The 15,791-nt window shown below is 42.8% G+C and overlaps 1 protein-coding gene across 18 annotated transcripts in view; it reads right to left on the bottom strand.

Annotated features, from left to right (window-relative positions):
• PCDH15 (protocadherin related 15) overlaps positions 1 to 15,791 on the bottom strand; it is a 1,467,631-nt gene that overhangs the window by 186,658 nt on the left and 1,265,182 nt on the right. For all 18 annotated transcript variants that reach the window (XM_075935032.1, XM_075935037.1, XM_075935036.1 and 15 more), the window contains one exon: positions 6,278 to 6,418. In XM_075935032.1, coding sequence (XP_075791147.1) covers positions 6,278 to 6,418 — 141 coding nt within the window. The remainder of the gene's footprint in view (positions 1 to 6,277; positions 6,419 to 15,791) is intronic.

Genomic DNA, 15,791 nt, shown 5'->3' with positions numbered 1-15,791 from the left:
TGAAATGCTAAGGGAGATTAGAGAGGCTACCAAAATAAAGAACTCTATAGTAAATGGGAGTGTCATGTGTCACCCAGTGGGTGGCTGATGCGTGTGTCACTATGCGCCCCCGGGCGGAGTGGGGGTCCGGGCCCACCCTCTCTCCGGACCCCGGCCCAGGGACCTAACGCCGAGTGCAATGCTCTCGGCGGTAGCAGACGGGGTGTGTTCCCCCAAACGCGCCTGCTCTCGGGTTCTGCGGCCCGCCCTGGGCCTTTGGCACTCCGCCCCATGACACGGGCTGGTCACGTCCCCCTTGTCTTGTGGGCTCCCCTGTACCTTCCTGCTCCAGATGCCGTCCCTGCTTAGCATCCCCGGCATCTTTTAAAGGCCACACTTCCAGGTTGCCGCCCCCCCCCGCGGCGTGTCCGGGCGCGGCCATGACATCAGCGTTTGTCCCGGATGCGCCCGTGACGTAGGTGCCCCACTCGGGGGCCTGCTGATGCCGCATTGCGCGGCCGTGCGATTGCGCGTCCGGCGTGGTTTGGCCCGACGCGCCGTTTTCTCCCCCCCTCCTTGTCCTGCGCTAGTGGGGGGTGACGGGGTTGCTCCACCCCGTCACAGGGAGATTTTAATTACCCCCATATTGACTGGATACATGTCATATCAGGAAGAGAAGCAGAGATAAAATTTCTCAATGGCTTAAATGATTGCTTCTTGGAGCAGCTGGTGCAGGAACCCACAAGGGGAGAGGCAATTCTCGATTTAGTCTTGAGTGTAGCGCAGGATCAGGTCCAGGATATAACCGTTACAGGACCGCTTGGGAATAGTGACCATAATATAATAACATTCAAAATTCCTGTGGTGGGAAGAACATCTCAGCAGTCCAGCACACTGGCATTTAATTTCAAAAAGGGGAATTACAAAAAATGAGGAGGTTAGTTAAACAGAAATTAAAAGGCACAGTGACTAGAGCCAAATCCCTGAAAGCTGCATGGAAACTTTTTAAAGATACCATAATAGAAGCCTAGCTTAAATGTATACCCCCAAATTAAAAAACATAGCAAGAGACCTAAAAAAAAGTCCCCATGGCTTAACCACCATGTAAAAGAAGCAGTGAGGGACAAAAAGGTGTCTTTTAAGAAGTGGAAGTCCAATCCTAGTGAGATAAATAGAAAAGAACATAAACACTGTCAAATCAAGTGTAAAAATGTAATAAGAAAAGCAAAAAAATATTTGAGGAACAGCTAGCCAAAAACTCAAAAAGAAATAACAAAATGTTTTTTAAGTACATTAGAAGCAGGAAGCCTGCTAAAAAACCTGTGGGTCCCCTAGATGATCGAGCTATAAAAGGAGCAATCAAGGACGATAAAGCCATTGTGGAGAAACTAAATGATTTCTTTGCTTCAGTCTTCACAGCTGAGGACGTTGGAGAGATTCCTGAATCTGCACCGTCCTTTGTGGGTGATGAATCTGAGGAACTGTCCTGGATTGAAGTGTCATTAGAGGTGGTTTTGGAACAAATAGAAAAACTTAATGTTAACAAATCTCCTAGACCGGATGGCATTCATCCAAGGGTTCTAAAAGAACTCAAATGGGAAATTGCTGAGCTATTATCTGTGGTTTGTAATCTATCCTTTAAATCGGCTTCTGTACCTAATGACTGGAAGGTAGCCAATGTGACACCAATATTTAAAAAGGGCTGTAGAGGCAATCCTGGCAATTATAGACCGGTAAATCTAACTTCAGTACCGGGCAAATTAGTCGAAACAATAGTAAAGAATAAAATTGTGAAGCATGTAGAAGAACATAATTTGTTGGGTAAAAGTCAACATGGTTTCTGTAAAGGGAAATCCTGTTTTACTAATCTGTAAGGAAGCCTAATCCGAACTACCTAGTCCATGCTGCGTATAGCCGTGGGCACGGAGTCCGAACTAGCGGACATTTAAAAATGGCGGCACCCGGCAAGATGCAAATGAAGCTCGGGAAATTCAAATCCCGGGCTTCATTTGCAACTTCGGTTGCCTACATTAACCACCCTAGTTTGAACTAGGGTGGTAGTGTAGACATACACTTAGAGTTCTTTGAAGGGGTTAACAAACATGCGGACCAGGGGGATCCAGTAGATATAGTATACTTGGATTGTCAGAAAGCCTTTGACAAGGTCCCTCACCAAAGGCTCTTGTGTAAATTACATAGCCATGGGATAAGAGGGAAGGTCCTTTCTTGGATTGAGAACTGGTTAAAAGACAGGAAACAAAGGGTAGGAATAAATGGTATTTTTTTAGATTGGAGAGGGGTAACTAGTGGTGTACCCCAAGGGTCAGTCCTGGGACCAATCCTTTTCAACTTATTCATAAATGATCTGGAGAAAGGGTTAAGTAGTGAGCTGGTAAATTTTGCGGATGATACAAAACTGTTTAGGATAGTCAAGACAGAAGCAGACTGTGAGGGACTCCAAGAAGAATTCACCAAACTGAGTGATTGGGCAACAAAATGGCAAATGAAATTTAATGTGGATAAGTGTAAAGTATAGAATCATAGAATCATAGAATCATAGGACTGGAAGGGACCTCGAGAGGTCATCGAGTCCAGCCCCCTGCCCTCAAGGCAGGATCAAGCTCCGTCTACACCATCCCTGACAGATGTCTATCTAACCTGTTCTTAAATATCTCCAGAGAGGGAGATTCCACCACCTCCCTTGGCAATTTATTCCAATATTTGACCACCCTGACAGTTAGGAATTTTTTCCTAATGTCCAATCTAAACCTCCCCTGCTGCACTTTAAGCCCATTACTCCTTGTCCTGTCCTCAGAAACCAAGAGGAACAAATTTTCTCCTTCCTCCTTGTGACACCCTTTTAGATATTTGAAAGCCGCTATCATGTCCCCCCTTAATCTTCTTTTTTCCAAACTAAACAAGCCCAGTTCATGAAGCCTGGCTTCATAGGTCATGTTCTCTAAACCTTTAATCATTCTTGTCGCTCTTCTCTGTACCCTTTCCAATTTCTCCACATCTTTCTTGAAATGTGGCGCCCAGAACTGGACACAGTACTCCAGCTGAGGCCTAACTAGTGCAGAGTAGAGCGGCAGAATGACTTCACGAGTTTTGCTTACAACACACCTGTTGATACAACCTAGAATCATATTTGCTTTTTTTGCAACAGCATCACACTGTTGACTCATATTCAACTTGTGGTCCACTATGACCCCTAGATCCCTTTCTGCCATGCTCCTTCCTAGACAGTCGCTTCCCATCTTGTATGTATGGAACTGATTGTTCCTTCCTAAGTGGAGCACTTTGCATTTCTCTCTATTAAACCTCATCCTGTTTACCTCCGACCATTTCTCTAACTTGCTAAGGTCATTCTGAATTATGTCCCTATCCTCCAAAGAAGTCGCAACCCCACCCAGTTTGGTATCATCTGCAAACTTAATAAGCGTACTCTCTATCCCAATATCTACATCATTGATGAAGATATTGAACAGTATGGGTCCCAAAACAGACCCTTGAGGAACTCCACTTGTTATCCCTTTCCAGCAGGATTTAGAACCGTTAACAACCACTCTCTGAAGTAATGCACATCGGGGAAAAATAACCCCAACTATACGTACAGTATGATGGGGGCTAATTTGGCTGCGACAAATCAGGAAAGAGATCTTGGAGTTATCGTGGACAGTTCTCTGAAAACTTCCACACAGTGTGCAGCGGCGGTCAAAAAGGCAAATAGGATGCTAGGAATTAAGAAAGGGATAGAAAATAAGACCCAGAATATCTTACTGCCCCTGTATAAAACTATGGTACGCCCACATCTTGAATACTGTATACAGATGTGGTCTCCTCACCTCATAAAAGATATTTTGGCCTTGGAAAGGGTTCAGAAAAGGGCAACTAAAATGATTAGGGGTTTGGAACGGGTCCCATATGAGGAGAGGTTAAAGCGACTGGGACTTTTCAGTTTAGAAAAGAGGAGACTGAGGGGGGAATATGATAGAGGTCTATAAAATCATGAGTAGTGTGGAGAGGGCCGATAAAGAAAAGTTATTTATTAGTTCCCTAAATAGAAGAACTAGAGGACACCAAATGAAATTAATGGGGAGCAGGTTTAAAACTAATAAAAGAAAGTTCTTCTTCACACAGCATGTAGTCAACCTGTGGAACTCCTTGTCAGAGGAGGCTGTGATGGCTAGGACTATAATAGAGTTTAAAGAGAAGCTAGATAATTTCATGGAGGTTAGGTCCATAAAAGGCTATTAGTCAGGGGATAAAATGGTGTCCTTGGCCTCTGTCTGTCAGAGGCCAGAGAGGGATGGCAGGAGACAAATCGCTTGATCATTGTCTTCAGTCCACCCTCTCTGGGGCACCTGATGTTGGCCACTGTCGGTAGACAGGATACTGGGTGGACACGAGGTGTACCGGTAGTTTGGAATAGGAATCCTAGTTTGAACTACCTAGTTCGAGCCCCGTGTAGCCACGCTGCACGGGGTTCGAACCAGCGGGGATTTAAAAATGGCGGCTCCCCGATTATGCAAATGAAGCCCGGGAAATTCAAATCCCGGGCTTCATTTGCAAGTGCGGTATGCCTACATTACTCTCCTAGTTCGAACTAGCGGGGTAGTGTAGACATACCCCCAGATAGTAGGAATACAACCAGGCTACCAAGAGGGAAAATAATAGCACAGCCTCCATCCCAATACTTCTGCCCCTAAGGTCAGTTTTAGTTCAAGAATTCACTGCTCTGGAGTTATTCTGCATCTCACTCCAAAATAGCCTTTCCATCTGCCTTTGCCATCTCTTCTCAGAATCAGTAGAATCAGTGTAGAGACAATGTAGGTAGAAATGTATCTCTCATGTATCCTATAGATGTGTAACTTGGCTTCAGAATTTGGAGAGTTCATGGGAAGCACAGAAAGGCAATTAAAAGACTGTCACAGTAATACAGTATACTAATGTTAACACAAGAGTATTCCCTCTGGAAAATTGGAAACTTCATGTTTGTTTAATCCACAGAACGTAACATTATTCATATCAGAAAAGTGAAACAGTGAATGGACAGGTTTATTCCACTACATTTACCAATAAACATCTCTTCTATCCTAGTTTCAAAAAATATATAAACAAAAGGAAGTGGAAAACATGTATTAAGGGGATTTTGACAGATAGTATTTTCCATATCAGGAAAATAGACATTACAAAAACGGTCATTATAAGATAAATTTATACATTTTCCTCCCAGTAAAAGTTTGTCACTTTCATCCAAGAAAAAGTATAATTAAGAAAGAGCCATTATAACCCAGCAAATCAAAATGAAAACCAACAATTGTTGTACATTTGAGCCTTTTGTCTTCCGGTACAATAAAACAATGCCAAAACACCTCTTAATTTGTAGTCAAATTATTCTTTGCCATTAATTTTTTTTGAGTATGGCTTTTTAAACTGAAAATCCCATCAAAGTTATATCAGAACTCTATTGTGAATTTCTTACCCACCATCAGATAATTAATAGAATAAGCATTTTAATTCAATTAAATTATGCTTTTTACAAGACAAATACACAGACACACACTACTACCTCTCACAGTTTTCAGAGAGGAGATTTTTTTCTCCATCTCTGCCCCTTTAAGATAATTCTCTTACATATCTGAAGTCAAACTGTGCTCTGACTTGCACTCTGTATAACCTTACTGAAGTCAATGGCTTTGGATGGAGCGTATGACGGGAGAATTAGGTTCTTCTTATTTGACTTGAAGATCTGTTTTCCCATCCATTCACAACTACAGTACCCTGTCACAACCCCTATCAATGCTTAGTTAGATGACTGTCTGCCTCTGGATCGGCATATAGGCACTGTACAGACACACTGCTCAATAATAGTGAGAGATCATTAATCTTTTCCCCCCAAAACTGTACAGATTACTTCACAGCTCTCCGCATCAGCTAATCTAAGAACAAACAATGAGGAGTTGGCATCTATGTTTCATATATAAGAGGAAAATATAGTAGGCTTTGTGGCCCTGAGGATAAGTTTTGTACTCATTATGGATATAGTTTAATTTAATGAAACAAAACCAAAAATAATATCTTCAGAAAAGTAAACCATATAATCTTTAGGAAACAGGTTTAAATTCAAACTACATTTTCATGAATCACAAATTAAAATTGATTATAGTCTGTATTATTTCATAGTAAATTTAAAAACAACGTTATAAATGAAATAACATTTCTAAGGTATAAATGAAATAATGTGTCATACATACTATTTTTTAATGTCTATGAATATTCTGCTTGATATTCATACCTTAAATATCGTGCTAGGCTCTTCATTAAGATTTACTCGGGTTATTACACGCCCTGAATTTTCCTCTACATCAAAAATGCTGGCACTGTAAGGGAACTGGATGACATCTACTTTGTACCTTACACGACTTGCTGGCGTACCCTGTAAGGCAAATACACATTTACAAGTGTAAGAATTCCATACATATATATAATACTTTCTTAGTTTTGCACAAAATAAGGAGATGTATACAGAATGGGATAGAAAACCAAACTGAACATATAACAACACTGACTGATGGTCCATCCTCACTCGGCAAATGATGTTCATTTCTAGAGATGCTCAGAAAACAAAGATACAAATGACACTGAAGAGGTCCAAAGATGAGTGATTAAGATGATTAAAGGTTTGGAAAGATTCGCACATGAAAAAAGATTGAAAAGACTGGGACTGGTTGGTTTAAAGAAAATATAAATCGGGAGGTGAGGGGGAGTATAGGGGAGGACGGAGAAGAGCGGGTACAAAATAATGAATAGAACAAAGAATATAAATCTCACAATACAAGAACAAGAGAGCATTCACTGAAACTTAAAACCAACAAATTTAAAATTGATAAAAGGAAAGAATTTTATGTAAGCTTAATACACTTGCCTCCTTCCTCACACATAATTGAAAAAGGTACAACACTGTCTGAATTTTTCTTTACTACATCCATTTGCACAGAGAATAAGTAACATTAGCAGACTATTAAGAGATTGCATTACAAAATTGTGTGCATATGCAAATATTACTTTAAACCACTAGTGGCACAGGGACTCTCCATCAAATTTCAAGTTACAAACTGAAGCTGTTCCACTTTGTATGCATAATTAAAAGATCATCGGAACAGGAACTTGAATTTGGATCTTCCCAGGTGAATGTCCTAATCAATGGGCTATAGCCAGATGGCCAACCCATTTAACAAAGAGAGCTGAAACAGTGGGGGAGGGGGGAAATGTGAAGAGCCACACCAGAATTGTCAAGCATCTCCCCCCCCCCCAAAAAAGGAAAGCCACCCTCAGAATTGTCAAGCTGCCCCTTTAAGAAACAAGCTTAGGCTTTTTGGCCTAATCAGGCTCCTGTTGACGGCTGCTGTTTTTGGCACCATTTTGAATTGCTGCCCCTGTGAGCACAGGGGACCCGGGGAGAAGCCGGGGCGGGGGGAGGAGGGAGCGCAGGAGCAGCTTTGTGAGCCGCACTTTTGGGAGAGAAAAGCACATGTGGTTCATGAGCCATGGGTTGCCCACCCCTGGGCTATAGGATATAAGTGTGTCATTGACAACAGCATCACCCCTACCTGCCTAAGGCTCCAAGAGAGATTTTGGGTGGAGGAGATGTGCAGGATCTGGAAGGGAGTTTGGATGCAGAGAGCAGTCACTAGGGTCATGTATAGACTACAGGGTTTTGTCTACAAAAGTGGATTTTGTCGACAAAACTATACCTGCATCTACACTGCCATTGAGTTACGTCGACATAACCTCGACATAACTCAGCAGTTTTGTCAACGGCTGTAAACCTCATTCCATGAGGAATAACTCCTTTGTCGACATAGTTATGTTGACAAAAGGCAGGTGTGGATGCAGGGGAGAAGTTATGTTGACAGAAAAGGCCTCCAGGAAGAACCCCTGGTGGACACTCCTGCCACAGCTTTCAACTCTATTGTTCCTGCCTGTAGCCGTCTTTAAAAGGCATAGGCACCCAGGATCGGCACTCTGGAAACAAGCCACCTCCAGAGAGGGCCCTGACGGTGGAGCTCTGTTGCGTGGTGAGCCATGTCCCAGGGACAAGCCCCCAAAGACCTCCCCTGGCCCTTCCAAAGACTCATGCCCCCGGGAAGACAGGGGCACCAAACAGTGGGCACCCTCTTGGTCAGGGCCAGAAATGAAAGCCCTCCTGGAGCTGTGGGCCGAAGAGGAGGCTCTTCAGCTCCCTCAGAGCAGGCACAGGAACGCTGACATCTATGGCCGAATGGCTGACAGCCTGGCCAGGAAAGGCCACCACTCCTGCATGGCACCGCAGGTCAGGGCCAAAGTCAAGGAGTTCAGGCAGGAGTACATCAGGGCCCATGAGTGCAGCTCCCACTCCAGGGAAACGGCACATACCTGTGCATATTTCGAGGAGCTGGACAGGATCCTGGGGCCAGTAAACCCTTGCCTCCTGAGCGGCTGATGGAGTCTGGGCTGGAGACCCCCACTCAGCAGCGGTGGCAACAGCAGCCTGAGAACCCGGAGCTCCTAGAGGAGGAGGAGGAGGAGGAGGACAGAGCCCAGACCACCAAGGAGCCAGACACCCAGGCGCAGGAGGCCTCCCAGGCAACTTTGGACACCGGGGAGGGAACATCAGGTGAGTGCTGTGAGGGTCCAACACACACAGGGCAGGGCAGGCAGGAGCAAAGTGCATGGTGCAATACTGTGACATGTCAAGCTGATCACAGCCTGGGGGGAAGGGGGGCACACCCATGACCACCTTCAGGGAGGGCCATCATACCCCTGCACCCTCACAGCTGCTAGGCACCACCTGCTCCTGCAGGCAGTGATGCCAGGGGCAGGCATGGGGCAGGGACGCCAGGATTGCCTCACAGCTGCAGGCCTCCCAGCAACCTGCAGGAACCCCAACTGTGGCCTGACACCGGATTGTACAGGAGAGCCGGGAGGCAGGGGCCATTCTCAGGGGCGCGTGGGCAGCTTCTTGAGCCATGGGAGTGGCTTCACAAGCCACACTGATGGGGGGGAAGAGCCGCGGGTTGGCTACGTCTGATCTAGTTGGTGTTAGGTCCTGCTGTGAGGGCAGGGGACTGGATTTGATGATCTCTCAAGGTCCTTCCAGTTCTATGATACCACTAAAGTAGATGACAAACTAAAACGGGATATGTTTGAGGTGCCATTGGCATCCCTGGCTCTGAGAAGACCATGAGATCAGCACTGGTGGTGAATATTTGTGGTGCCGACGTGGAAAGCAATAACGCCAGTCCCATAGCAATTTTCGGCAATGTAGGCTGAATTGCCAGTGCCTGATGCTTAGCAAGGACTGAGGGTGCGGTTTGTTTCGCATGCTCTGAAGATGCCAGATATTTTGGTTGTGCCGACAGTGCCATAGACAGTGGGATGGTAGCGTTTAGTGCTGATGCCTAATGATGTCTTGTCAGTGCTCTGGTCAGCGCCCACGGTATGTTGGTTGGTGCTTATATCAAAGGCTTTTACTTTGCCTCTGTCAATGCCTTGGAGGAGGGTTGAGCCTTCTCCTTAAGTCTTGGTCCTTGTCATTGCCAGATCCACTAGAGCTTGTTTTTCCAGCATCTTTGGTGCAGCATGTGTGGGGGCAGCTTTCTTATGCAGAACGTGTTTCCTCAAGGGCGAGTCAGCCCCTGAAGAAGAGTGGGATCTCTTATTTGTTCACTTGAGCCCTGTCAGTGTCCTTGCAGCTTGACCTTGAGAGACCCACCCACTCTCTTAGAGGTCTCACCAGGAGATGGCTGCCTAGGTTTTGTAGTGTGTCCGGGTCAGAAGCAGGTCAGATTGTTTCCTCAAGGAGCATCATTTTCACCTGTAGCTCCTTGGCTTTCCATGTCTTTGATGTTAGTTTCTTGCAATGGAGACACTGGGAGGTAGAGTGCTCCACCCTAAGCAGCGGACACACTAGGAATATCTGTCTGAGACAGAAATGGACAGCCCACAGGTTATACACTTTTTGAAGCCAGGTGAACCAGGCATGTCCCGGGGGAACCCCCTCCCCCAAACAGTTACTGGAATGCATGAACCTTTAAAGCCTAGAACTGGTCAGCGAAGGTGTGGTTATCTACTCCATAAGTGGAATTTGTTGCCATCTCCACTTTGTGATTGTGGCAGTCCGCAAACTATGCATCACATTGTTGTGGAATGCCCAACATGAAAATTCACTGGCTCATTGGAGGATATCCACAATCTAACCAGCGATGCTGTTCACTGGCTGGAGAGTTTGGATGTTCAACTTTGATGAAGAAATATAGCATTGAACATGACATTCAAAAGAAGAAGAAGCAGCCTAGAACTAGAACTAACTACTCTAGTTGTCCTATATATTTCTTTAAATAACTACACTACTGCTAACTAGATTTTTAAACAAGAGAAGAAACAGGAAAAACTGCTACTAATAATCATCTAAAATGCTAACACTAATGCTTGAGGGCAACTGCTGGATTCTGACCAAAGCTGTTGGTGGAAGAGAAGGACTTCAAGGGACGTTTGGCTGCACATGTGGTGTAGCCATTTCAAATAACACACTGCAGCGGTTCCACATGCACAGTTGAATGTGGACACTGCTACCTAAAATCTCCAATTAGAAGCACGGTGGCACTCAGACACCCAAGGTGGAGCACCTACAGAGACACTCCTTGAAGAACTACTACTGTTTTAAAATCAACAAATAATCCAATGTGTTCTTTTAAAAATGTTATTAACCTTGTTGTGTTGCTTATTGTTCATGTTATACATTGTACACCGTTACATTGTGTTTTCACTGTCTGAACACCGCATTGTGCTCTCGAAATTTTTAAAGTGTCATTTACTAACACTTGGGTTTCAAAGATCTTGCTGCATTTCTTTGAATAAACACTGCTATAAATTTCTATTATCACAATTATTTACATTAAAATGAAAAGGAAACATGCGCATTGCTTATTTACAGTTATATCATTTATATGTATGTAACTATTAAAATTCATAATTTTGCTCAATAAGTTGATAATTGTAGATTGCAGTGCATATTGCTGCTGCACAGCTGGGCCTCAGGGAAAAAAGTTTGGCAACTCCTGAATTAATGTATCCATTAACTTCTAATTATCGTTCCATTAGTTACCCTATAGGAACCTTTAAGCAACAGCCTTTAACTATTAGCTTCAGGTCCATGGAAGTGTTTAAACAATAGCTGTCCCAAATTACATGAATGGCTGGGTCCTTTATTGTTTATGGTGATCTGTACAATCTATCCAGTGATATGTTAAACAAAGAATAGAAGTGCATATCCTTGGGATAGTTAGAGAGTTAAAGATGTTAGCCAGCTGGGAGAAATGCTGTGGGTATAGCAAAAAAACCTGAGGCTATTTGATGAAACGGTAGCTGCTGCAGAGGTCTTAAAGACATTGGAAGGTCTAGAGTTCCCTTAGAGCTTAATTAGGGTTTACATAAAACTAACAACATATTTTCCTATTAATCAGAACTTTCTCTCAATGTCTTAAGAAATATACTTTTTGTTTTTCCAAATTGACATTTTTGTTCATTTATATTAGTTAACATAACATCATTTTTATACTTGTAATTGTCAGTCTACTCTATCATTATCCTTTGCCACAAGGAACCAGCTGTGCTTTCTTTCTAGTCAGATATAAGATTTGTGTTAGACAACTGACAATTCCTTTTCAGGCTGCTTTCCCAACTGTAAAATTTATAAACTTACTTTCATTCAGACCCACTGATGGGGGGGAGAGAAGGGGGCAATTGCTCCAGGGCTTGGTGATTCAAAGGGTCCCAGGCTCTATAAATTGCTGTTGGAGTGTTACTCTGCACAATTCATGCAGCTCTGAGGTGTTGTGTTGGGAGGGGGGGGAGCAGCTCTGGGGTCTGGGTAACACCAAGGGCTGGCTGCTCCCACCCCTGTCCAACATCCCACCACTTCCAGGTACAGATAGCCCGCTCTCCCCACACCTTGCCCAGCAGCTCGCATTAGCTGTTGGCCCTTGTCATCATTCCCACACTCTTTATAAGATCATTGGGACAGGATGAGCTCTGACTTTTGTTCAGTGTCTATCACAAGGAGAAAACAATCTTATATGAGGCCCCCAAGCACTGTAACTACTATTTCAAAAACAACAATAACTCTGCTGTTAACACAGAAAGTACATTTTGAAAACATACTTTCCTTCAACCTATTTTAGAGGAGATGCAAGCCAGAACTTCAGGGAGGATACTCAAGGAGGCCAATACCAAATGTACTTTCAGCAGTATATCATGAAACATGCTCACATTTAAGAAACCAATTTATTTTGTGGAAGGCACAAAATTCAACAGAAAAATTGACAATTGAATGATGGTTGCCCATCATGACAAAGATGAATGGATGAGTTCAACTGCCAACCAAAAACCATCATGTGCCTAAGGTGAGCTCTGTTAGCGGGGCACTGCATTATAGGGGTATGTCTACACTGCAATGCTATTTTGGGATACCAGAGTATCCCGAAATAGCTATCCTGTGTCTTCACAGGATATTTTGGGCTTGCTATTCTGATGTCCCTGTAAACCTCATTCTACGAGGAGTAAGGGACGTTTTGGAATAGTGCTTTATTTAGAAATTTGCATCGCTCAAATTGCATAACTTATTTAGACTTACAGTGCAGTTTAGATGCACCCTGGCATGCATCAACTTTGTTCTCTTCAATAATTAAAACTGAGTAAGTTTCAGACTTTATACCAGTATCTGACAAAGAAAATGTCAAGAAGTTCATTTCCTTTGAATTTCATGTTGGATTAGGCATTCAGTGACTGCACGTTTCTAGATCAGAGCCATTCAGCTATTTTATAAGATGATGTAAAGTTACATCACTAAAACAGTTAAATCAGCATGTGTGAACATAAATTACATGTTAAGGGGATATGTGAGGAAAAACAACCAGCAGCAGGGTACACAAAACATCAGATAAAGTAGGAATAAAGCCTGTATTTCCCTGAAAATATGCAAATATTTAAGATGAATTGGATCAGATTCTGAAGGACCCAGTTTCACAGATGCCTGAAAACTTCAAAAACCAGAAATGCTGCCTAATTTCCAAAATACATGCAGCTTGCATTTAAATGCCTGTGTTGTACTTAATAAGGCAAAATTCGAAAATCCAATTTTCATTGACATTTTCATGAAATATGATTAGTAACTTTCAACTACAATTAGTAATAGGATACAAAATAGCTTTCTGGTTATTGATCATGCATTCAATGCAGCATGTCAGTAATTATCAGTAAGTACAACAGTGAACTTGCAGATTAAACTGCATCAAAACAGGTAAAGAAGAAAATATGGTTTTACTAAAAGATTGAACACTTTTATAATGCTTATGCTAGTCTGTAGATGGTAAAAAAGATGTATGGAGAACACACATTTATTTCTTTTGAAACTATGCAAGACAGATCCACTGATGCTATGGTAATGAACACTGCAGATATGCACAGCCAATTTTACTCATAGTGAACAATACATCTGAAATTAACAGGGCTAACCAAGGAGTAAGTAACTATTCAATGTGAGTAGCAGAATTTGTCTCTATATAAGGACACAATATTTATTTGGATTAAAAGTTCATATTTTTGCCAACATTTAATTCCAGTTGAAAACTAGTGGTCCCATTTTTATACCTGGTTAAAAAGAGCATATCTGTAACCACAATACAGCTAGTTGAAAGCTAAATCCTTTCTGGTTCTTACAAGGGTGCCCAGTGAGGTAGGGCAGAAGGAGCCTTTATCCATCTCTTACATAATCTGAGGAAAAGCCAGTTAGTCAGCTCAGCAGCCTGGACTGTCCACATGGAGGTAAAGAGTAATCATAGAATACTAGAACTGGAAGGGACCTCAAGAGGTCATCAAGTTCAGTCCCCTGCACTCATGGCAGGACCAAACACCATCTAGATCACCCGTGGCGGAAGTTTATCTAACCTGCTCCTATATATGTCCAATGATGGAGATTCTACAATCTCCTTAGGCAATTTAGTCCTGTGCTTAACCACCTTGAATAGATAGGAAGTTTTTCTTAATGTCTAACATAAACTTCCCTTGCTATAATTTAGGGCCATTGCTTCTTGGCCTATTGTCAGAGGTTCAGGAGAATAATTTTTCTCACTCCTCCTTGTAATACCCTTTTAGATATTGAAAGTTGTTACCATTTCCACACACAGTGGCTACGTCTACACTGGCCCCTTCTTCGGAAGAGGCATGCTAATTTCTAACTTTGGAATAGGGAAATCCTCGGGGGATTTAAATATCCCCCACGGGATTTAAATAAACATGGCTGCCGCTTTTTTCCAAGCTTGGGGAAAAGACGGAAAAGAGCATCCAGACTGGCGCAATCCTCCGGAATAAAGCCCTTTTCCGGAGGATCTCTTATTGAAAGTAGGAATAAGAGATCCTTCGGAAAAGGGCTTTATTCCGGAGGATCGCGCCAGTCTGGAAGCTCTTTTCTGGCTTTTCCCCAAGCCGGAAAAAAAGCGGTGGCCATGTTTATTTAAATCCCGCGGGGGATATTTAAATCCCCCACGGATTTCCCTATTCCAAAGTTAGAAATTAGCATGCCTCTTCCGAAGAAGGGGCCAGTGTAGACGTAGCCAGTCTTTTTTCCAAACTAAACAAACACAATTCTTTCCGTCTTCCCTCATAGGCCATATTTTCTAGGACTTTAATCATTTTCATTGCTCTTCTCTGAACCTTCTCCAATTTTTCCACATCTTTCTTGAAATGTGATGCCCAGAACTGGACACAATACTCCACTTGTGGTCTAATCAGAGCAGTGGAGAGCAAAATAATTACTACTTATGTCTTGTTTACAACAGTCCTGTTCATACATGCCAGAATGATATTTTGGGTTTGGGTTTTTTTTTCATCATTGTCACGCTGTTGACTCATATGTAGCTTATAGTCCACTATAATCATTTCTGAAGTACTCTGTCCTAGAAGTCACTTTGTATTTGTCATTATTGAATGTCATCCTATTTACCTCAGATAATTTTTCCGGTTCTCCAGATCATTTTGAATTATAACCCTAGTCTTCAAAGTACTTGCAACTCAACTGCTCCTATCTTAGTATCATCTGCAAACTTTACAAGTATACTCTCTATGCCATTATCTGAATCATTCATGAGGATATTAAACAGAACCAGTCACAGATTTGATCCCTGAAGAATCCCACTACTTATAGCCTTCCAGCATGACTGTGAACCATTGATAATTACTCTCTGAGAACAGTTATTTAACCAATTATGCACCCACCTTATAGTAACCCCAGCTACATTATATTTCGCCAATTTATTATTAAGAAGGTCATGCAGGACTGTATCAAATGCTTTACTAAAGGTAGACCACATCTACCACTCTCCTCTTATCCACAAGGCTTGTTATCCTATCAATGAAAATGATCAGGATGGTCTGACATGATTTGTTCTTTTTAAATCCATGCTGTTATTTATCAGCTTATTATCTTCCAGATGTTTGCAAATAGATTCCTTAATTATGTGTTTCAATATCTTTCCTGGCACAGTAGTTAAGCTAACTAGTCTGTAGTTCATCCGTTGTACTTTTACCTTGTTTCCACAGAGGGCTTCTTTTTATTTTTAGATAGGGTGACCATATTTTCCTATGCTGAATACAGGACACCAAGTGGGGGTGCTGCCAACACTCAGTGATTTAACCCAAATTGGGGGTGGTTGCTGGAGCTTGAGGCTTCAGACCTATGGGGGGGGGGGCACCAGCACTCAGGGCTTCAGCCC

The sequence above is a fragment of the Pelodiscus sinensis genome, chromosome 8 (assembly GCF_049634645.1).
Source record: "Pelodiscus sinensis isolate JC-2024 chromosome 8, ASM4963464v1, whole genome shotgun sequence".
NCBI classification, from domain to species: Eukaryota; Metazoa; Chordata; order Testudines; family Trionychidae; genus Pelodiscus; species Pelodiscus sinensis.
This window is presented reverse-complemented; position numbering and strand designations above follow the sequence as displayed.